This window comes from Pseudochaenichthys georgianus, chromosome 8 (genome assembly GCF_902827115.2).
Source record: "Pseudochaenichthys georgianus chromosome 8, fPseGeo1.2, whole genome shotgun sequence".
Taxonomy (NCBI): domain Eukaryota; kingdom Metazoa; phylum Chordata; class Actinopteri; order Perciformes; family Channichthyidae; genus Pseudochaenichthys; species Pseudochaenichthys georgianus.
In genome coordinates, this window is record NC_047510.2 from 2,943,796 (window position 1) to 2,968,175 (window position 24,380).

At 43.5% G+C, this 24,380-nt stretch overlaps 1 protein-coding gene across 1 annotated transcript; it reads left to right on the forward strand.

The window, feature by feature from the left end:
* Positions 1-455: 455 nt before the first annotated feature.
* Positions 456-22,340, forward strand: LOC117451008 (primary amine oxidase, liver isozyme-like). The gene is made up of 5 exons (XM_034089079.1): positions 456-2,156; positions 3,227-3,345; positions 8,484-8,650; positions 9,052-9,184; positions 20,187-22,340. The coding sequence occupies exons 1-5, from the start codon at positions 464-466 to the stop codon at positions 20,475-20,477; spliced, it is 2,403 nt and encodes an 800-aa protein (XP_033944970.1). The 5' UTR covers positions 456-463; the 3' UTR covers positions 20,478-22,340.
* Positions 22,341-24,380: the final 2,040 nt, after the last annotated feature.

The window sequence follows — 24,380 nt, forward strand, 5'->3', positions numbered from 1 at the left end:
AGTGTTATGAATGAAGTTATATTTGGTGCCAACGTTTGCATGTGGTAAGTGTTTATGTAGTTTTGAGGGCAGTTCTTCACTTAGCAGGAGAAATGAGGTGTTTTGCACTTTGGGTGTGTGGTTTTGTGAATTGTGTTTAGTGTTCTGAGAAACTCAGCAATTAAAAAAAAAGTGTGTTAGCAATCGAGAAAAACTGTAAATTAACTAAAATGGAAATACTCAAGGAAAGTACAAGTACCTCCACAGTCTTACTCCTTAATTACAGTAATACAGTAAATGTACTTATTGCCACCACTGGGTACTTTTAATGAAGTAAAAGATCAGAATAGCTCCACTGGTCCGTTTTACACAAGGTTTTCACAGCCTGCACAATAGTCCTGTTGACCGGTGTGAATGAACAGAAGCTGCAAGAAAATACTTTCATAACTGTTTATTCAAAGAGGGAGGCAGGGCGCGTGGGGTTATGGGATACATGGAGAGGGGGGTGAGACACAGATTATCTGAGGGGCGCGGCTCTCTTCCAGGATCTCGCGCTTTCTCCTGCGGGGCTCACTCCTCTCCTCCCTCTCTCCAAGCCCTGTGCCTAATGGAAAAGAAGAGGATGAACTCTTTAGTGAAATGGACGCTTATCCTCTTCGTCCTTGCCTCCATCATCCTCAACATCGTCCTGATCGGCATCCACTCCAGCAGGGCGCCCAAATGCTCCGCTCAGCGCGTGCACCCGCTGCGGCGCAAACACGACGAGCGCAGCGCCGTGTTCGCGGACCTCTCCCGGGAGGAGTACCTGCAGGTCCAGCAGTTCATGCTAAAGCAGAATAACTTGGACATATCCACCAACCAGATCTCCAAGCCGTCGGATAACTTCCTGTTTCTAATAGAGCTGTCTGTGCCAAAGAAAGCGGACGTGCTCGCGTATTTGGACCGGAATGGCGCCAAGCCGACCAGAGAGGCCACAGTGGTGGTGTTTTACGGTGCCAAAGGATACATCAAGGAGTACGTAGTGGGCCCTCTTCCCAACCCAACATACGTCAACGATGTCACCATGGAGAGGTACCACGCGGAGCTGCCCATCAATGCGCGCACGGTCACCATCGGGGAATATAATCTGCTTTTCCAGTTTTTGGGAGACGTCTTCTCTAAACTGGGGAAGATCATGAAGGAGAGCTTCGATATGGGTCCGGACAAGCAGCTGAACGCGTTCGAGCAGATGCCCCGCGGAGTCCGGACCGGGGACAGGAATACCTGGATCTCCTTCTTCAGGGACATGAGCGGCATGTACATCCACCCGGTGGGCTTCGAGGTGCTGGTCGACCACCAGAGCGTCAACGCGTCCGAGTGGAAGGTGGAGAAGCTGCTCTATAACGGACAATATTTCGACTCCATAGACGCACTGAAGGATAAATACGATAAGGATCTCGTAAAGAAGATCGTCTACAAGGAGTCCCCTGATTATGGCTCTCTGAAACCCAGGAACAAGCCCCTGCAGGTCGGTCCGCAGCTCTTTAACGCGGAGGGGAAGCGCTACAGTGTCAGCAACAATCACGTCGTGTACATGGACTGGAGCTTCGCCTTCGGGCTCAGCGCGCTCACGGGCATGAGGGTGTTCGACGTGCGCTTCAACGACGAGAGGATCTTGTACGAGCTGAGCGTGCAGGAGGCCATGTCCGTGTACGGGTCGGTCACTCCCGGGATGATCCTGACAAAGTTTCTGGACTCCAGCATCGGGATTGGCCGCTTTGCGCACGAACTCGTCCGCGGGGTGGATTGTCCCTACGAGGCGAGCTACGTGGACACATACCGCTACATTGATGTCCCCAAACCGGTCCGCTTCAGGAACTCCATCTGCATATTCGAGCACAACATGGGCCAGCCCCTGAGGAGGCACTTCTCCGACTTCTTCCACCACAGCTACGGGGGCATGGTGAACAGCGCACTGGTGTTCAGGACCATCACTGCCATAGGGAACTATGACTACATTTGGGACTTCATCTTCTACCAGAGCGGGTCCGTGGAGGCCAAGGTGCACGCGACCGGATACATCTCCTCCTCCTACCTGGTGGACGGGGCTCTGCGGCACGGACACCAGGTGGCGGAGAAGGTGCTGGGTAACATCCACACACACTTCATCAACTTCAAGGTGGACCTGGATGTGTTGGGTGAGTGGCAGTGATGCAAATACAGTGCTGTGGTGTAGAGTATCTAATGACATGTAATCAAATACTGTACTTGAGAATTTAAATGTGTTGCTGCTTCTCCTCCACTATAATTAAACATTCCTCACGACGTTGACCTGTAATGCAGATTGGTCCATTTCAGATTGATATGTTTTATAATGATTGATCATGAAAGTGTTCTCAAAGCTGGTGAAGGAGCAGCTAGTCTGAAGTACTTTGTAGACTGCAGGGTCGCTTGTGGATTTACTCCAGGTGGAACTAAAGTCTGATTCAACACTTGATTATATTTCACATCATTCATCCAGATCTGTGAAGTAACTAAAGGTATTAAATACATGTAGTGGAGTAAAAGTACACCATTTACCTCTGAACCGTATAGTGGATTAGAAGTACAAAGTAGCAACACATTGAAATACTCAATACTTGAGTGAATGTAGTTACTTAACACCACTGAGTGTCAGTGATGCGTTTAAAGACAGGATTGCAAATACATTTACTCAAGTGCAGTGGTATAAAATAAAGAAGCTATTTTCAAACAATAGCTTTTGAGGAGTCATTCAAAATATGTTACTGATAACTCAGCCTCCAAGCCTCCTCTAACACCAAGAGAAGAATCTGTTATCATTTGTCAGTCTGTTAGTTATAACAAAAACAACTGACGTCTCCATCATCCCCGGAGCTGTAGCCAGGACGGGGTCAAGAGTTCAAGCCCCAACACCCCCAAAACTGGTGACCTGACACCAGAAATGTGTGGTGGCTCAGAAGCAGGTTAGTGGTGCATGGTTAGTCAACAAAGTTCAAACCGGATGGAAAGCTCGTCTTCACTATAACTTGAAATGAATTAAATAACATTTTATTTGGCTGACACTTTTATCCAAAGCGACCTACAATAAGTGCAAAAATCATAAAGATTAAAATATTAGGAAACACATCAAGCACCTGGCAAGGATTGACATGTGGATCAGAACGACCTAAGCAGGTCAGTTTTGGCTTTCATGTTACAAGAGAAATTAATTATTGTGAAAAACATTTTTGCTTTCGTTCTTCTGCAGGAGTAAAGAATTTCTTTCAGACCAAAGACATGGAATATGTCAATGTTTCGCTGCCATGGATGCCTGATCACTATGCGATGGTGCCTCAGCTGGTGGAGAAGCAACTGAAAACAGAAAAGGTCGGGCTCCCTTTATGCCTTTAGTCACTTGCATTTAGGTTTCTTTTAACAACATGTAGAGGAGAGTGTGTAACAAAGACAGTGTGGAGACCGCATGAAGTGTTGTTTTGGTTCCAATTGATCACTGCCGCGAACAATGTAAGGTTTTTCCTAACTTTTCCTAAATATTAGGTTAGATTGCGTCGTGTGTTCCTCTCCTGTAGTGTTATATAGGTGTTTGTGCTTCAAAGGCTAAAATCCTCCCTACATCGTTTCAGGCATCCCCCTGCCTGAAACGTCTCCATTGGACTCCTTTGTTTACTTCCGGGGAACATAGTGACATCCCTAGCGCTTCTTCTGGCTGGCGCTCCAACACATTGCAATTGATAGGTTAAGGGGCGGGACATCTATAAGCGGTTCACCAATCACAATACGAGCAGGCCAGCTAACCAATCAGAGCAGACAGTGCTCTTGGTATTTGTCGCTTTACATCTTATCTTTCTTATAAACGTATATATCACATTTAACATAATAAATAGCAAGCGAATTTGCAACAACGCTTCCAGCACGACTCACCCTTAGCAATGCTAATGTTTGCTTCCTGTTTGTTATCTCCGCCCTCCCCTCACAGTCGAGGGTGGAGATAACAAACAGGAAGTAAACAATAACCTGCAACGTAAAAATTGTTTTGCAAGGAACGTAACTTAACTCATAGAAATAAAGTACACAACTTATTACAAAGGAAACATTCACAAACAAATAATTATTCACACGCATTTTTAACTCACATGACCTGTAACTGTCAACCCAGGATGTAATAGTATGTACCTACTGTTTATTACAATGAAAGCTTCCTTAGTACCCCAGTGTTGCAACAGACCATCTTGACTGTAGGTACGGGGACTAGGTGTCCCGCTTTGTGCGGGGCTGCACAGCATTTTGATCATTTGTCCCACACATTTGTGCCCATCCCCCGCATTTGATTGACAGACGCCCGTCTTAAATAAGGCTTTTTTACAAAGGTGTGTAGAAAACAAGAGGACTATCATCACCATTAGCTGTGTCAGATGTCAATCAATCAACAGAGAAATGTATTAACCTACACGCAGAGTGTGTGGGGCTGCATCTTATGCGCAAATGCAGCTCAAATACAGCGCAATTATGCACGACAGTTTCCCCGCAGTGAGGCTCCGGCGCTAACAGTCACGAGCCTGCTCTACTACCACCCCCCGGATCTATGGATATATTCCTCCTGAAACCAAAAGAGATGAGGTAACAGCAGCTGATTTAATTAACGTTTAGCACACAGGGCAGCAGACCTATTTTTAGGCAATAGCATAGGCCTCAGATATATAAAAAACATGTCTATAAAGTGTTTTGCTCAAACTACCAAACAGCTCACCCATTTTAGCCATGCCTCATATTCCCTCCATTTCACTTCCTGTTTCAAAAGTGCTGATTTGGGGTATAAAGCTTTTTTTTAAAAAGAAAACAGAAGGGGGCTGAGCTCATGCGGGAGATTCTACCGGCAGATAGCCTACTGTCTAAACCAGGGGTCGGCAACCTTTTTGATATGAAGTGCAATTTAAAAAAAAAAGGTTTTGATAAGTGTGCCGACGTTCGTGAACTGTCAACGGGGGGGGGGGGGGGGGGGGGCGCTCATGAACTGTCAACTGGAGGGGGGGGTAGCCTCGCTGCGGGGAAGCTGTGGACCTCTGTCGCCTGTCAGCGCAACTTACATGATGCAGTTTAAACACAGTGAAATAAATAAAGGGCGGTGCCAGCCGCAAGCGAACCGAGCCCGGTCGTCAACGGCCCGCTGGCCACCGGCTCGGTTCGCTGGCGGCTGGACGTCCTTTGTTTCTCCAGAACACACAGTTGGCCAGTCCGCCCCTGTGTTGCATATTATTTTCGATGACAGATGAACAGATCGCGACTGGGCTTTCAACTAAAGACACAGCCACGCAAAAACTGCGGCATGTACAGCTCCTTATGGGTAATGCACCATGGAGGAAAGCAGCAGAAAGTCCACTGGAGTTAAAGAGAGCGGAGCCTATGTTGGAGATGCGAGTGGTCTGAAACCCACCTCGGCTCCGCGTGTCCTTTTGATGAGCTGGTTTAAATCATAAAAGGAAGGAATTAAAAAGCACCAGGATACAATTTTAAACATTAATCTGTTTTAATGGTAAAAGACACAATACAATTCACAGAGTACTCTGGGCTCAATTCCACGACCGTGCTACACCAAGACGGTCAGTCAGAAGGGGCGCAGAGCATAAGAATGTTACAGCTTAAATACAAATTCTGTGGGAGGAGTTGTGTTGGTTGCTCCTCCTTAGCTATTTGTTATTGGCGAGTTCACTTCTGGGCGAGCTAGCCAGTGAGTTGGCAGTTCTCCATTGGCCGGTTTCACTTCTGGGCGAGCCCAAGACAGTGAGCTGGTAGTTCTCCATTGGCCAGTTTCACTTCTGGGCGGACCCTAGGCAATGACTCAGCAGTTTGTTGATTCCATCTCCTTACAGTGTGTGTGTGTGTGTGTGTGTGTGTGTGTGTGTGTGTGTGTGTGTGTGTGTGTGTGTGTGTGTGTGTGTGTGTGTGTGTGTGTGTGTGTGTGTGTGTGTGTGTGTGTGTGTGTGTGTGTGTGTGTGTGTGTGTGTGTGTGTGTGTGTGTTTGTCCCTCTACCCTCAGGCAGTCCCCCTTAACATGCTTTGGAGTCATATAATTTCACAGACAGAGGACTCTTTGAGAGAATGAACACTCATTCCTCTTTAACGCACACACATTCCCCCTAAACATCTTCAACCCGCACATCTGTTTAAACCAACTATTCCAAAATGTGGTGGCAATTTAGTACTTATAGCATGAAAGAATAAAACAGAGAGAAATCAATAAAACACAAACATATAGTTGAGCAGTAATTATAGCCATGTTTTCAAATAGTAGAACGTTACAGCAGGTTGAACGCACCCTTATTTCATCATCCAGCCAACCACACACAATGTCACATGTTTTTCCCACTGAAAGCTATACTTGTTTTAACCGTCATCATCTCATGACCTCCTTAGGTTTAGTTAACTAACAAAGATTAACTGTTCCCATGCCCAAAAGCCATCTCTGAACTTCCTTCCACTCCAAAGTTAGCTCACTTAAAATTAATGCATCTATTGATAAATCAAAAGGACCATTATCTCTAACTGTGTGACTCACATCATCTCATGACTTCTTTAAATATCTGGAAACTGTAATCAAAGTATGTTATATTTGAGAAGATCCAATAATTGACATATTTCCTCCTCTTATTAATTTAAGCTTCCAGATTATACAGAAAACTCTTACAGACAACCTACTGAGTTCTGCCCTCGAAAGCCCACAATGACTCTCTGAAAAATACTTTTCAACGGGTAATTATTTTACTCAAGGCAGAAATCACAGGCCGTGCTGCACCATTACCTACTCACAAATAGCCAAAAAACCACCTTCTGATTATTAACAAGTCAAGTGGAAGAAAAGACCATTTGCGCTAAATGTACTTCTACTAAAAATGGGACATCATTATAGGAACATCAATATAAAAAAAATTGACTTGTCCATCCAAGTTTTAATACACATATATAAGATGACATTAAAAATGAATATACCAGAAATACGCTATACTAACTTTCTGCTTAATATGTTATTCTAATACTTCACCTATAAGTTATCCTTCTGCACTGCGTTGTGTGCATGGCTTCCTTCTGCAGGGGGAGACGCGCTCTGCCAGCGGTCTCGTTCAGGATCCGAAAATACAATTTAAATATTTTGCACACTTATTCCTAGTGTGCCACTGGTTACGGTCCCGCGTGCCAATGGTGGTACGCGTGCCAGGGGTTGCCGACCCCTGGTCTAAACTAAATACTGCGGTGATGAAACGCCATATCATGGATTATCAAGGTTTATTTCTGAAACAGTCTGGAGCTCAAAGGCTTTCTCTCTTGCCGGTTATACCACAAGGTGAGCTCCTTTTTATTTCCTGCTTCTTCACACACATGCTCTCCAGTACAGGTTAGCTCTGAGTGTTAGCGATGCTAATATCAACACCGACCATATTACGTCCAAAACAGTCGAGCATTGTTTCTGATAGCAACTTTTCTGATAGGCTTGTGGGTGTAAAGCCAGCCTACATTTCCGATATTACGTCATATCGGACACAAATCTGGATCAACTCCATTGTAGCCCCGTTTTTAGAGATTTGGGTACGGAGGAAAAGAGAGAGGGTTTTATTTTCTGACGCTGCGTGAGTTCCCCGACACACCGGGGACACATATTCATGTATAATATTTATAAGAAACTGTAAGAAATGATCGGGGAATCCCTCCGGAGTGGAGTCAAGACGACTGGATCTGAATTATGTTTTTGTATTTGGTGGTTTGTGTTCCAGCGTCTCCACTGCAGCCTGTGCATCTCAACCCCCCCCCCCCCCCCACAATATTAGCTAATATTATATTAGCTGTACAATTTACCACATAGGTGTTCTTAGTTTCCATACCTCCTGTGTTTTGCGAGCGACTTATCAAGTCTTGGCAAACGGCATAAAACACGATTAAACGTGACAGTATATAAAACCATGCTCGTATCTACAACCTATAGAAAAGCAAAACGGCGTCAGTTTAGACGTAATTCTGTCCTCCTGCTTACCGCATCATTTATGAGAAAACATTTCATAACATTAACACAACATATTTGAGGTGGTTTTAAATAACATATCCGTATTTATTTATTTCTCCAAGTTATGTGTTTGTGTGCACTGAGGAGTCTCAAACAGGCGTTTGTTAAATCATTTTAAGATTGGCTTTAATCAATTTGTGAAAATGAATTCTTCATATATGATAAATGAGAGGTAACATTTTATTTATGGTATTATTTCCACATATTTCTCTCCATTCTTCCTTCTGCCAACGGTGTCGCAGTTTCTCGTCTCTCCCGTTTTTGTGCTTAGTGCGTACGCATGGGTTAGAGTTTGCGCGGAGGACCGCACGTTTTCCCGTCAAGTTAGTATTTTATAAATCGCAAACATTGCGTAGAAACTGGCGTACACCATTTTTTGAGCGTAGATCCCTTTATAAATGAGGCCCCATGTCACCCTAACTGTAGGAATAATGTGTACTGTGTTTCATAACAGGAGGCAGCGCTGCGTCAGGACACCAAGACTCCGCGCTACCTCCACATCTCCAGCAACAAGACCAACCGCTGGGGCCACCAGCGCTCCTACAGGCTGCAGGTGTTCAGCTTCACAGGGGACCATCTCCCCGAGAGCCAAGCCGAGGAGAGGGCCATATCCTGGGCCAGGTGAGACCAGACACAACCACAAAGTGTATATTTAAAAAGAAATGTATTCCTAATAACACAATTAGGGTTATGCTCTTAATATAGCAATGTAAAAAGTATAGTTGTGGAAAACAGGATGTTGAATGGATACGTAGCATGTCATACTTTTATGCAGCATGTCCCATCATGTTAAATTAGTCTCTTCATTAACCGTAATCTTGATTTTTCCTTAATCTTAACAATGCTGTAGATGCCATGGACTCCACAATTTAGCATCAAACCTGACATTTCTTTCATAGAACTTAATCTGTGGATCTGGTCCATAGCAATGTATTGCGGTTGAAGCCCCCTATGATCCACAAGGCATGCTTCTGCTATCTAAAGCCTCTCCTGCTTCTCTGCACCTTTTTGTCAATCACCAGGTATAAGGTTGCCATCACCAAGCATAAGGATGGAGAGCAGACCAGCAGCAGTCTGTACAGTCAAAACAACATCTGGTCTCCAGCTGTCGACTTCAGCAAGTACATTGAAGACAACGAAAGCATCGAAGACGAGGTGTGTTGTGATGGAATCTGTATGTAATGATGCGTTCACATGTAGGGCGATTACATGTAAAGTAGGGGTGTAACGGTTCACAAACATTTCGGTTCACGTTTTTAGGTCACGGTTCGGTTCGGTACGTTTTCGGTACAGCAGAAACAATTATCACAAAACATAAACTATTAGTTTTGGGTTTTTAATTATTATTAAACTGTGAATAATGTATTCACTCAAATAAATAGAAAATATAATAAAATAAACATTAAGGTGCAGCATTTCGATGAACTGAAATAATCTGTATTTGAACTGTACTGTACTAGCACCTAAGCAGCCAGTTTGACATGACGTGCTTGTCATTGTATTTTCATGTTTGTTTAAAGAAAGATGAACTTGTCTACATTGCTTGCCAAAAGGGCAGATCTGCTGGCACTAGCAATGTCTCCTGCTGTGGAGAACACCCTCTCGCTAGGGACAGAGGTAGCAGATACAGCCAGGTAGCGCTTTGCTAACATGGCAACATAAGGATATTTGGCGTTTGTAATAGCTTTGGCTCGGTCTGAACTGAACTGAGTGGTGGAGGCTTACATGCTAGTGGGAGTTGGGTTTGCACTTCAGTCTTTTGGTACCGGTGATATTCACGTTCGGGTGATGCCTTTTCAAATGAGTGTGCAGGTTTGATGTATTGCCAGCCACGTAACCAATTTTAGTTGAACAATGCCGACAAACTGCTTTGGTTCGGTCCACCTGTCTTTGTCCGTCATCCTTGTACATAACTGCGAAACCAAAATGTTCCCAAACCGGAGACTTCAATGATGCTGGAGGATTTTCGAGCTCAACTTTATCTGTGTTCGCCATTTCGACAGTTCCTCAAATTACTGACTAAATGTAAACGCATCCCTGTGACTAGTAGGGGTGTTGAAAATAATCGTTTCTACGATGCATTGCGATGCGGACGTGGACGATTCGGTCTCGATGCAGTGACGGAAGATAATCGGTTATAGAGTAGTAACGTTGCTTCCTGATTTTCCGGCCGCGGCTTTACTATAACGTTTTTTCTGTCACTTTAATATCAAATCGGTCGGTGACGCAGAGATCAGGGAACATACGTGACAGCGGCACAGCAACACGGAGCAGTCTGCTTTATCCACCAACACAAGAACACCAGTCCAGAACCGACAACAGCAGGACCCGCTCTGAATCACTCCGTGCATGTCGCTGCGGCTCAGAGACACAGGGAGGGATTTATGTTTTTCAAAAATAATCGCGTTACAATCATGTCAGGTTTTTGGTGGATTTAATTAAGTCTTGGATTGCAAAGTATGAATGTCCTCTAGCAATTTGCAGACGATATATACGTGTGTAAAGTTTGTGAAGGCAGGAGGAAAAAAGCTTCCGCGATCACCGTCTCCTCTCCGTTACTCCAAGCCCCGCCCCCTCCCTGAAAATAATGAGTGACAGGCTGATAGTGACCCGATAGAAACGTTGTTATTCACTTAATCACTGAGATATAATGAAGCTAATTTAATCTCATACATTCATGGGATTTATGTAACAGTAAGACAGAGAATGTAAGTGTGCACCCACATGCAGTATTTTTGTTTGTATATGCTGTTGTAAATACTCCTGTTGTCTGCTGTGTTCAGACTCAAGTCCTGTGTGTGATGCCACATTCAGGACATTGAGAATGGAACAACTTCACACACGGAGGCTAGACCTATACAATTCATTTATTTTGGTTTATAAATTAATGTCAAGACATTTATGTAATTGATTTCTGAAGCACTTTCTAAATAATAAAAAGAGAGTTCATATGTATTTACTGCATGTATGCATTGATGAAAAATAAGCCATGTGCAGTAATATAGAAAATTGAGGATGCAACGCATTGGTATGAATCGTGATGCACCGTGATGCACCGGGATATCGAACCGAATCGAATCGTTGACAGGATAATCGTAATCGAATTGAATCGTGAGACCAGTGAAGATGCACAGCCCTAGTGACCAGGGGCCTATACTACGAACAGACTACGAATCAGGATTTTTGTTTAGCAAGCTAACTTCAGGGATATCCGGTCCTACGAAGCTGGTTCACTTTTTAGCGGGCTAGATAACTTATGCTGAGCGGCTAACCTGGTCTGGAGCAGGGGCCTATACTACGAATCTAGTTCAACATATCCTGGATATGTTTTGAGTTATCCGGTTGACTTAATCCAAAACAAAGCCGCTCTCGCTAAACTGTCCTACAACGCTGGCTATCAACTCGTTCACTCAAGCCAGCCGTGTTATGGAGTCAGATTTGGGTCATTATTCTAGCGTGCAAAACAAGCTACTCACGAGCGGAAAATGTGATTTTACACGCTCATGAAATGACCCTCGCGCGTAGATTAAACCCCCGCTATGCGCTCGCGAGAGAGACAGCCCTCTTGCTCGCTCGCGGGAGAGTCAGACTCACTCGCTCGCTGAGTCTGTCTGCGCGCGCGTGAAAAGTTTCTGACACTTTGGGGCGGAGCCACTGGACTTTGATTGACAGCTGCAAGGAAGCCCGGAGTTGCCAGGTTTGATAAATGCCTGAACTACCAAGAGCCGAGGAGTGACAGCTGCAAGCTCAGTTGGAGGAGATTGAATGGTAAAGTTGTCCATAAAAAACTATTATATTCGTAAAGTGTACAGCTAATATATATATATATATATATATATATCAATTAATTTGATATAAAACAAATGACACATTAATTCAAGGAGTGCAATACTTTTACAAACACTATAGTAATAATATGCATTCATTATGACAATATCATACTATTACTAGGAGTGTTCTATAGTGTGTTTAAAAAACAACTATGAAACACTATATATTATACTATAGTTATACTATTTAAAATAATATAGGAATACTACAAATATATAGATACATAGTATTACTATTGAAATATTATAGGGCTACTATAGCCAGGCCCAGACTGGCCACCGGGAGGACCGGGAGGTTTCCCGATGGCCAGCTAAGTGACCTGCTGGCCTGAGGAATTTTTTTTTTTTATGTATTGTGAACGCAATGCTGCGCAAATGTGGTTCTGACTCTGCCTCACAGAGGGTGACTGGCTGTCTACATGATGTGGCCTGCCGACATGGCCACTTTCATACAGATCATACTAATGCCCTCGATTGGTCTCTGTGTGTCATTCAAGCTCGAGAGGGTGTGTGTTACGGCCCCTCCACACGGCAGCGTGCGTTGCCGCTTGGCGGTGGGCGTGTCTTGAGCTTGGGGAGTCAACGCGAGCAACACGACCAACAACCAATCACATGAATGTCCCGCCCCGGACATACAAAGCAAAGCATTCATGCTACATCCATGCTGGCTAAATATACTGTCTATGCTTGCTAGCTGTCCATTCAAACGAAGTACACTGGATATAAACTCCCCAAACAGGCGAAAACCTACCAGTTTCCCCCACTGTCTCTGCCACCTCCCCCATGCCTGGCTCCTCCGGTTTGTATCCCTGTATGTAAAGAGGGACTGGTCATAGAGTACCGGGTGATTCCCTACCGCCACGATCATTTTCTCCTCCTTTTGTTGACATAGTGTACTTCGTTTGTTGGTCGCGAGAGAAGCTACGCTTTGCTCCCACAATGCAGTTCGGCGAATCGTGACGTCACCCCATTCAAAGTGAATGGGCAGGAGCATTGAAGCGGCAACTCACGCCGCCGTGTGTAGGGGCCGTTAGTGTATGTGTGGCGTGAGCGAGTGAGATAAAGCGCGCACACCGGTTACGTGTATTGTTGTTGTTAGCATCTGGTGCTAGCTAGCTGCGCTAACGGATATAAGGAGCTTTTTCAACAACAAGGTGGAGGAGAGTCCTCTCCTGTCAGACAGAGAGACTGATAACTACAGCTCAGGTGAGGTAAAGGACTCTGAGTGTTTAGATCAGGGGTGGGGAACTTTTTTCCTCTCAAGGGCCATTTCAATTTTTTCAACATCCTCCGAGGGCCATACTAATTATTGACCTCTGCTTAAAAATCATAGCACATTCATTTGGCCTTTCTTTCATGCTGTGCAAAGAAAAAGCAACCTCTTAATCCAGATATCTTGCCATGACTCACGTATGCATGCACGTGCACGGTTGTGGCATGACCACCAAACAGAAAGATATGGACACAAGATGTGTGCAAATGTATTTAGTTTCCTATCCATGGACATGATTTAAGTGGGGGGAGGGGGACCTAACCTCCTCTAGGTGGGTCCTAGAGGAGGTTAAAAAATATATTTGTTTAATATTGAAGTTGAAAGCATCAATCTGGTGCACTTTGAGAGCAAAATGAAGAGATCTATTGATACATCTCTCAACACCCATATGAAACAGAACTGTAAGCAGATTTACTTTTTCTTTATGGATATTTTACAAATCACTCTCCTTTCAAACTGTATTCTTGATTACAACAACTTTTTTTACTGTCATTTAGTATTTTATACCTGTTTACTTTATTCTCTTGTTTTTTGATAACTATAATGATCATATAAAGATGTGCCTTTACCTCACTGGTTGGAGAAAAAGCTTCTTATATTCGTTAGCATAGCTAGCTAACCAAATGCTAATAACAACAAAGGTATTGACTGTATGATCAGAATGACAGATGAACAGAGCTTATAACTAAAGACACAGCCACGCAAAAACTGCAGCATGTGTAGCCTATGGTTTTATGGGTACTGCAATGTTTTGAATTCCCGGAGCGGCGTTCTGGTGCTCTCCGTCAGAACTGCACCCCTGTCACGTTACGGCCCGTCCACACAGCGGCGTGCGCTGACGCTTGCCGGCGGGCATGTCTGAAACTCGACCAACAACCAATCACATGAATCTCCCGCCCCTGACACACAAGCAGCGGTTTGATTGGCTAGAGCTTGTACTGGCATATGATTCGATTGGCTGACGCTTCTGCCGAGGCGTCAAAAGTTGAACATTGCTCAACTTTTGCAGCGAGCCACGCCAGCTACGCTCCGCGTTGCTTCCCGCGATGCATTTTGGCTAAAAGTGACGTCACCCCATTCAAAGTGAATGGTGAAGCGTCAACGCGTGGATGGGCCGTTAGGCTCGTGTTGTGTTCAAGGACCATGACCGTTGCCAGGAAAAACAGGCACTCGCTTGTTTAATTATTTTGCGGTCTAGATTTCTTTAATTTTTTTCTTTTTTGCGTGTGTTTTATAAATTACCTCGAGGGCCAAACCAAATGGTCTCGCGGGCCGTATACGGCCCGGGGGCCGGAGGTTCCCCACCTCTGGTTTAGATAGTTAACTTAGTGCAAGTTATCTCAGTGGGTCACCATTTGAGGGGGGAGTGATTAGTAATATATGCATGAATAATATTAAAAAAAAAACGTTAACTAGGTGAAAAAAGGTAAGATAAACTATTAAAACTTGTTGAGAGCTAAAACTAGTCTTTGCTGCTGCCTCAAAGAGGAGCAGGAGGGAGAGAGGGGAGACAGGTGAGGCTGGTTCAGGAGCACAGACACACTCACAACTATAAATGAACCAAAAACAAATAAATAAACAAGTTTCAATGTTTTTTCATATTTGATATGGTATGTTATTGGTTATGGCCATGTTTTCATGATTTTTTAAATGTATACAGTTATGTTTCATATGGGTCTAGTCTCTTTATTTCCCCCTCAAAATGCACCAGATTGATGCATTTAAGTCCAACATTTAAAAAACAAATCTTACCGGGGGAGCATGCCATGCCATGCCATGGACATGGGTTACTATTTAAAAAAAAATGTTTAAATAGTAACCCATGTCCATATGTTTATTTTTGGGTAGTACATTTAGAGGGCTATCACTATGGGCAGCAACGCTGTAAAACTTGACAAATAAATCCAGCAAAATGGCACAAAAAACTGGTAGTGGCCTGGCTGGGTGTATAATTCCCGGCCTGACTTATTGTCCCAGTCCGGCCCTGACTATAGCTAATAAAATGGCACAACAGAAAAACCTATAGTAATACAATAGCTGATGAAAAATACAACAGAACACTACTAACGTACTATAGGACACTATAGTAATACTATAGTTCATTTCGTAAGGGAGGTGCATACAGCAGACAGTAGCTAGCAGTTTTCGACAGATACAGCCCACTCAAAAATATTACATTACATTTCATTTAGCTGACGCTTTTATCCAAAGCGACTTACAGTAAGTACATTCGACCAGGAAGATACAACCTTGAAGAAAACAGAATCATATCAGTACATCGGGTTTCATAGAGCCAAGTATTTCAAGTGCTACTCAACTGGCTTTAGATAAGCCAGTCCTTTATTAGTATATAAGTGCTCTGTTAGCAGTTCTTTGTTAGTAATTCTATCGCTCGAAGTGGAGTCGAAAGAGATGAGTTTTCAGTCTGCGCCGGAAGATGTGTAAGCTTTCTGCTGTCCTGACTTCAATGGGGAGCTCATTCCACAATTTTGGAGCCAGGATAGCAAACCCACGTGTTTTTGCTGATGGGAACGTGGGTCCCCCTCGCAGCGAGGGTGCAGCGAGCCGTTTGGCTGATGCAGAGCGTAGTGCACGTGCTGGGGTGTACAGTTTAACCATGTCCTGAAAAGCAGTTCAGTCTTGTCAAGGTTGAGCTTGAGGTGATGAGCAGAAATCCACTGAGAGATGTCAGCTAGACAAGCAGAGATGCGTGCGACGACCTGGGTGTCTGAGCGGGGAAAGGACAGAATTAGTTGGGTGTCATCAGCGGTATGAAAAACCATGCGGGCTAATGACTGATCCGAGTGAGTTTGTGTACAAGGAGAAGAGGAGGGGACCAAGAACAGAGCCCTGAGGGACCCCTGTAGTTAATTGACAAGGGTCGGACTCGGACCCTCTCCAAGTTACCCTGTAGGTACGGTCTTTGAGGTATGAGGTGAGGAGGGAAAGTGCAGAGCCTGAAACTCCAAGTTCTTGGAGAGTGTGAAGGAGGATCTGATTGTTCACCGTGTCGAATGCAGCAGACAGGTCCAAAAGAGGAGAGGGAGGCTGCTTTAGCAGTGTGCAGTTCCTCAGAGACAGCTAGGAGGGCAGTTTCTGTTGAGTGACCTGCCTTGAAACAAGACTGGTGCGGATCCAGAAGGTTGTTCTGTTGGAGATAACAGGAGAGTTGTTTAAAGACAGCGCGTTCAAGTGTTAGAACAGGAGGAGAGAGACAGGCCTGTAGTTTATAACATCAGACAGGTTGAGAGTGGGTTTCTTTAGGAGAGGGTTTACTCTTGCCTCCTTGAGACTGTTTGGAAAGTGACCAGAAGTTAGAGAAGTGTTGATGAAATGGGTGAGAAACGGTAGAATATCAGGAGCGATAGTCTGAAGGAGGTTTGAGGGGATATGGTCCAGAGGAGAGGTGGTAGTGCTTTTCGCCTGAGAGATCGAAGCAGAGAAAGAGGAGAGGAGAGCCTGATAGGTTAGGAGGTCGTCACGGTGTTTGGATTTCCACCGTTTCCGCTGTGCTGCCCGAAGGATGGTTCTATTAGCACGCAGTGCGTCATTTAGCCAGGGAGCAGGAGGGGACTGACGAGCCTGCCGAGATGTGAGAGGACAGAGAGAGTCCAGAGAGGATGAGAGAGAAGAGAGGAGAGTTTCTGCAGCAGAGTTTGGAGGAAGAAGTTGGGCTCAGAGGAAGGGAGGGCTGAGAGCACCGATGAGGCAAAGGTAGAAAACAAATGTATTGTTTTATATAAAATTAATTAGGAGCTGTACACTTTACGAATAGTTTTTTATGGACAACTTTACCATTCAATCTCGTCCAATTGATCTTGCAGCTGTCACTCCTCGGCTCTTGGTAGTTCAGGCATTTATCAAACCTGGCAACTCCGGACTTCCTGGCAGCTGTCAATCAAAGTCCAGTGGCTCCGCCCCAAAGTGTCAGAAACTTTTCACACACGCGCAGACAGACTCAGCGAGCGAGTGAGGCTGACACTCCCGCAAGCGAGCAAGAGGGCTGTCTCGCATAGCACATTTTCCGCTCGTGAGTAGCTTTTTTTGCGCGCTAGAATATTGACCCAAATCTGACTCCATATGTGTCCTATCTAGTTAGGTGCGCGTTCACATAAAAGGGGTGGTATCTGGAGCATTCGACCAATCACAAACATGGAGAAGCGTACTGACATATTAACACTATAATATTAGTCAAATATGAATAAGTTAAACTTTAAACATCCATGACTTAAACACTTGATCCAGGATCAAAGCCACATAGCTGCACCTGCAAGGTGAATACAGCTGGTAAAAGAAGTGTTTGAATGCGTACATGAACAGGTTTATGATATCACTGCCCCGTCTAAAACACGAGTGGATCTGATTTTAATTAGGCTACATTTGACTCGAGTGTTTCGTCAACTTAATGTGTTGCTTAAAACAATACTTCTGCATACAGTCTGTGACACTGTGAGTGTTGCACGGCCAGATACGGCTCAGCTGACTCGGATAAGGAGATATATGATACAATATGATGTGATATGAATGATAATGGGACACATCCACGTCTGCACTCACAGTGCCACAGACTGTACTTAATGTTACTCTGATCCGGTTACTTATGTTGTGGCAGATATTTAAGTAAGCTTTCTTAACGCTAATGTTATAATAGTCAGATTGCTCTGAAGATGGAGGTGATATTCTATTCATATTCACACAGTCGGTGATTTGAACTGCAACAGCAGTTTAAACTGTATTTCCTTTCTCCTGTAAAATGACTTGATCGCTTTAAACTCTGCACACTGTTGTTATCAGCTGTTCCACCATGGTTTCTACCTCAACCTGTAATAGATTTATCCTTATTGAAACGGTTACATTCGGTGGGTGGTGGTGGCGAAGTCCATAGGGACTTGGCTTGGGAACTGGAAGGTCACCAGTTCAAGTCCCGGAAAGACCAAGTGCTACCGAGGTGTCCCTGAGCAAGGCACCGTTCCCTACACTGCTCCCCGGGCGCCGTACATAATGGCAGCCCACTCCTCCTAACACTAAGATGGGTCAAATGCAGAGAAACCGTTTCGTTACATGGTACCTGTACTATGAAATGACAATAAGTTGAATCTATCTATCTATCTATCTACATTCAATGAAAAATAAAATCAATTTGCAGGCTTACGTGAACACTGTTCTACATTAACAATATGGGCAGTTTATACATTAAATAAATCAACAGTATAGTGGAGATATGCTCCAAGTGGAAGCGATTCGCCATTAAAGCAAAGAAGAAGAAGTTGATCTCTTATCCTGGAACCTATCCTTCTCCTGCAGGCTAGCCGCTCAGCATAAGTTATCTAGCCCGCTAAAAAGTGAACCAGCTTCGTAGGACCGGAAATCCCAGAAGTTATCTTGCTAAACGAAAATCTTGATTCGTAGTATAGGCCCCTGGTCCGGAGCAGGATAGGTTCCAGGATAAGAGATCAACTCAGTGAAAGCACCGCCTGCAGACCAATCAGAGCTCAGTGTGCGGGGGAAATACAGTTTAAACTGCCAGGAAAGATGGCCGGCCAAAATCACCGACTGTGTGAACGTGAAAATTTATATAATTTCACCTCCCATCTTCAGAGCAATCTGACTATTATAACTATTATACTATTATTATACTATTATGTTAAGAAAGCTTAATTAAATATCTGCCACAACATAAGTAACCGGATCAGAGTAACATTAAGTACAGGCCGCGGCATATCACATCATAATGTATCATATATTTCCTTATCTGAGTCAGCTGAGCCGTATCTGGCCGTGCAACACTCACAGTGTCACAGACTGTATGCAGAAGTATTATTTTAAGCAACTCATTAAGTTGACGCAACACTCGAGTCAAATGTAATTGAAGTCAGATCGTGTTTTAGACGGGCAGTGATATCATGAACCTGTTAATGTACGCATTCAAACACTTTTTCTGTTACCCGCTGTATTCACCTTGCAGGTGCAGCTCTGTGGCTTTGATCCTGGATAAAGTGTTTAAGTCATGGATGTTTAAAGTTTAACTTCTTCATATTTGACTAGTATTAAAGTTCACTTTTCATTCAGGAAGTATGACGCTGTGCTGTCAGTACGCTTCTCCATGTTTGTGATTGGTTGAATGCTCCAGATACCACCCCTTTTATGTGAACGCGCACCTAACTAGATAGGACACGGCTGGCTTGAGCGATCCATTTGATAACCAGCGTCGTAGGACAGTTTAGCGAGAGCGCGTATGTTTTGGATTAGGCCAACCGGATAACTCAAAACATATCCAGGATATGTTGAACTAGATTCGTAGTATAGGCCCCTGCTCTCATAGTATGCCTCTCGTCCAATGAAATGACTTGCTCGCTCTATGACGCGTTGAACCCAATGTGAGCTAATTAGATTACTTCCAGAAAGTTGTTCACATTCTCAATTTTTTACATTTAACGTTATATTCATTCGGTACACTTCGGTACACACGTGTACCGAACCGAAGGGCGATATATTTGCGTGATGCTGTCCCGATAAATCTCAGCCTGTCACTGACGTTGTTGAATCAGACTATACATGTGAAAACCACACACTGTCTACGGCATGGAGAATACAGTCGCTACTTTATTTATGTCAGCATGACGTTATTTTGAGTTTGGACGGAGCTAGCCGAGCCCGATTGATTAGATCTCCATTCAGAAAACATGCATTTGAAAAGTGTTTTGTCTGCCTTGTTGTAAACACACTTGTCAAAGCATTAATTCATGGTTTTTACTAACGAGTATCAGTATGTAGTTATAACGGCATCTTTTGAATACGTGTGTAACAATTGAATCACGGCATATTATGTTAGTTTGTTGTTGTTGGTATCTACATGGAGATAAGTCCCGCCTCTGTGCTAGCGCGTCTAGTTTGAGTGACCCTAGTAAACACAAATTATGCCACGGTCCAACTCGCTCAAGTTGCGAATCTTCACTTTGTGTCCGGTGTCAACGCACTTTAAGAAGCGTGATGATACAATCACGTATTACATGTTTACTGAAACTAATATAATGTGTTCGAAACTGTCCTGCAGGACCTGGTTGCCTGGGTGACCACCGGCTTCCTTCACATCCCCCACTCCGAGGACATCCCCAACACGGTAACCGTAGGCAACGGGGGCGGAGTCCTGCTGCGGCCACACAACTATTTTGACATGGACCCGTCCATCCACTCTGCTGATTCGGTGTACCTTTCCCCAGGCAGCGAGGACAGCTGCGACAGCAACAGGATGGCCTGCCTTGCTCAAGAGACCTGCAGCCCCGTCCTGGAACCCTTCACCTATGAAGGCTTCGATGGAGTCATGAAGTTTGAGGATTGGGTCTAATGTGTTTTTAGCCCTGATGAACTCTATTTGTTGACCTATCAGGAAGCTTTTGTCCATGTTACCATGTTTATAGAGGCAGTATGGGACGTCACATTATGTGTGCTAAATATGGGTCAGGGTTAAGGCTAGCAAGGAGCTCACCAGGCAAGATGAAAGAAATATTTTAAATTTAAGAAAATATGCAAACTTCCTTTGTTGTGGAGAGTATGATGAGTAGATCCATACCACTCTCAGGACATGGTAAGTTGTGGAACATTTAGGGGGAAACAGCTAGCTCTGTCCTAAGTAAAATAAAAACACCTATTTTGGTTTACGAACAGAATAGACTATCTTTGCCAGGGACAAAATGTAGGAGGCCAATGACCCCATCGTCCTTCATGCTCGGATAATGCCTAACTTTGAACTCAAACTTTGTTTTTAACTCAACTTTAAATCTGTTACATTTCTTATCTTCACCTTACACAGTAGCAGGGCTATCGTGGTGATGAAATCTTGAAACACTGACTCCATAACAAACAATACCATCTTGGCTGTAAATAAACGCCAACTCATGATTTCAGCTGAAGTTTCCTGCTGGAACTATTTCTTTTTGGACAACATCCAGACTCAGTAGCTGCAGCTTCACAGTTTGTTTTCACACTAAGGTTGCCAAGTTTGGCATCAGTTTGTCTGTAATGACTAAAAACATAGCTTTGCTGACATATAAACTATATTTAAATATGTAACGAGGTAAAAACAGTGTGTAACCCATAAAACCATTATTTAAATAATGCAATTTCTGTTTGTGTATCTAACAAACAACATCAGTGATTCAGAAATAGCCAGACAGGCTAACTGTTTCTCCTTATTTTCTAGCCTGTATGCTAAACTACGCTAACCTACTGATTCCAGAGATGAATAAACTCAATCTTCTCCCTTCCCTTTTGGTAAAAAGGAGAATGAGGGTATTCCCCAAAATGTTGAATTTCAAAATAAAAGTCAGAGATCAAATCAAAACTTAACATTTTATTTAACTTTTGGTCACACCCTCGTTTTCTTTCTCATGTGGCCCTAATCGTTGTCTGTAGATAATGACATTTTAAACTTGTTGATTATCTGACTTTTTATCTTGCGTTTCTAACATTCGCATCAGCTGCATATTGTGTTTGCTTCAAGTTGGCAAATGTTAGAATATGAATTAGCTTAAATGCGGCGGATAACATAGTAAACATTAGACCTTAGACTGCGTGGTTCTTATCATGTTAGCAATGTAATTGCGAGCAATATAGCTTGCTGATGTTAGCATTTAGCTAAAAGAAACACAGTGCAGCCTCAGTCACTAACAAAGCTTCATTTTATTAGTGGAATTACCTAATTTAGCAACAGGTTTTGTTTATTGGTTCTGTTTTCCTTTTTTCCCTTTAATAATTATATCTGCCACACAAATAGTAAGGAGCATATCACCAGTCAAATGTTATGAGTGGGAGATTTCCTTACTTACTAACAAGCCTATTATCTTTTAAATGACATCCTTAATGTGAGCAAGCAAATAGGCTATGTGTTAATTGTGTTGTGGTGTTGCACTTACCTTGCTTCTATGTAATCAAACACTTTTAAACATGGGGTCAAATGTTTGCAGAGAGACACAATGCTTTGTCTATCTGCGTTTCCTAATTACACTGTGATGTAAACACAGCAAAGTGACACTGTAGAGCCAGCCGTGTGTAAAGCGTCGGGGTCACAGCCCGCTCTGATGCGACTCAGGGCGGGGACCACCAAACAGCTGACTGGTGTCTTTTTTATATTTTTTTCTACAGGTCAACGTTGTGAGGAATGTTTTTGTTGTTTTTCCTCTCAAAATAAAAGAAGAGATTATTTGTCAAAGAGTGGGGTCTTCATTGAAACCAGATCAGCAATGTAAGGGTTAAACAGGCTCTCTCTTTCTCTCACACACACATATATGCAAACATACACAGTGACAGGATGTGACAAAAAAAGAACGCAGAGCCCCCATTGGGATTCCAAGAATAATGTGAAGTAAAAGGCCATATGAGGCCACGCTGAGACAGACTGTTGCTGACCTCACAGCTCACATCTGCACTGAGCCCATATCAAGCCCCACAGACCAGTAAGGAACACTTTGTGTATATATTTCGAGTGCCAACACAATCAAATGCTCTATTACAAGTCCTGCATTGAAATCCTATTAACAGTAAGTAAACATACTGATAATTTAAAAGAACCAATTCCAAACTCACCCCCACCCTACCCACGTATTGCTCATGTGCATGTTTGTGTGAGTAGATTTGGGTGGTCTAGATTTACATGTTACTTGTTAGACGCTTTTCTCCAAAGCGACTTACATACTCAACACTGTGGGCAATCCCCAGGAGCACTTTGGGGTGAAGTGTCTCAGGGACACAACGACATGCTGACTGCAGTGGGGTTTGAACATGGGTTCTATCCACTGCGCCACACGCCTATCCCAGTAGAGTAGTGGGTAAACACTTCAACAGGAAGTTATTATACCCTTCAACAGGAAGTTATTAAACCAGGGGTGGGGAACTTTTTTCCTCTCAAGGGCCATTTCAATTTTTTCAACATCCTCCGAGGGCCGTACTAATTATCGACCTCTGCTTAAAAATCACAGCACATTCATTTGGCCTTTCTTTCATGCTGTGCAAAGAAAAAGCAACCTCTTAATCCAGATATCTTGCCATGACTCACGTATGCATGCACGTGCACGGTTGCGGCATGACCACCAAACAGAAAGATATGGACACAAGATGTGTGCAAATGTCTTTAGTTTCCTATCCATGGACATGATTTAAGTGGGGGGGACCTAACCTCCTCTAGGTGGGTCCTAGAGGAGGTTAAAAAAATATATTTTTTAAATATTGAAGTTGAAAGCATCAATCTGGTGCACGTTGAGAGCAAAATGAAGAGATCTATTGATACATCTCTCAACACCCATATGAAACAGAACTGTAAGCAGATTTACTTTTTCTTTATGGATATTTTACAAATCACTCTCCTTTCAAACTGTATTCTTGTTTATTAATAACAACTTTTTTTACTGTCATATAGTATTTTATACCTGTTTACTTTATTCTCTTGTTTTTTTATAACTGTAATGATCATATAAAGATGTGCCTTTACCTCACTGGTTGGAGAAAAAGCTTCTTATATTCGTTAGCATAGCTAGCTAACCAGATGCTAATAACAACAAAGGTATTGACTGTATGATCAGAATGACAGATGAACAGAGCTTATAACTAAATACACAGCCACGCAAAAACTGCAGCATGTGTAGCCTACGGTTTTATGGGTACTGCAATTTTTTTGGATTCCCGGAGCGGCGTTCTGGTGCTCTCTGTCAGAACTGCACCCCTGTCAGACGAGACATATACCACGTGATGACACGTTAGGCTCGTGTTGTGTTCAAGGACCATGACCGTTGCCAGGAAAAACAGGCACTCGCTTGTTTAATTATTTTGCGGTCTAGATTTCTTTCATTTTTTTCTTTTTTGCGTGTGTTTATAAATTACCTTGAGGGCCAAACCAAATGGTCTCGCGGGCTGTATACGGCCCGGGGGCCGGAGGTTCCCCACCCCTGTATTAAACCCTTCAACAGGAAGTTATTAAACCCTCCAACAGGAAGTTATTAAACCCTTCAACAGGAAGTTATTAAACCCTTCAACAGGAAGTTATTAAACCCTCCAACAGGAAGTTATTAAACCCTCCAACAGGAAGTTATTAAACCCTGGCTGCAGTTGGATAGTTTAAAAATCAGCTCCTAAGTTCTAACCCTATTGTCTATTACTTGACCTCTGAGTGAAACGTCACGGGGTTAAGGGATAGTGGATAGGAGAATTCAAAAGGACTTAGGAGAAGAGACTGCGGTACTTTAGAGAATCCGAATGC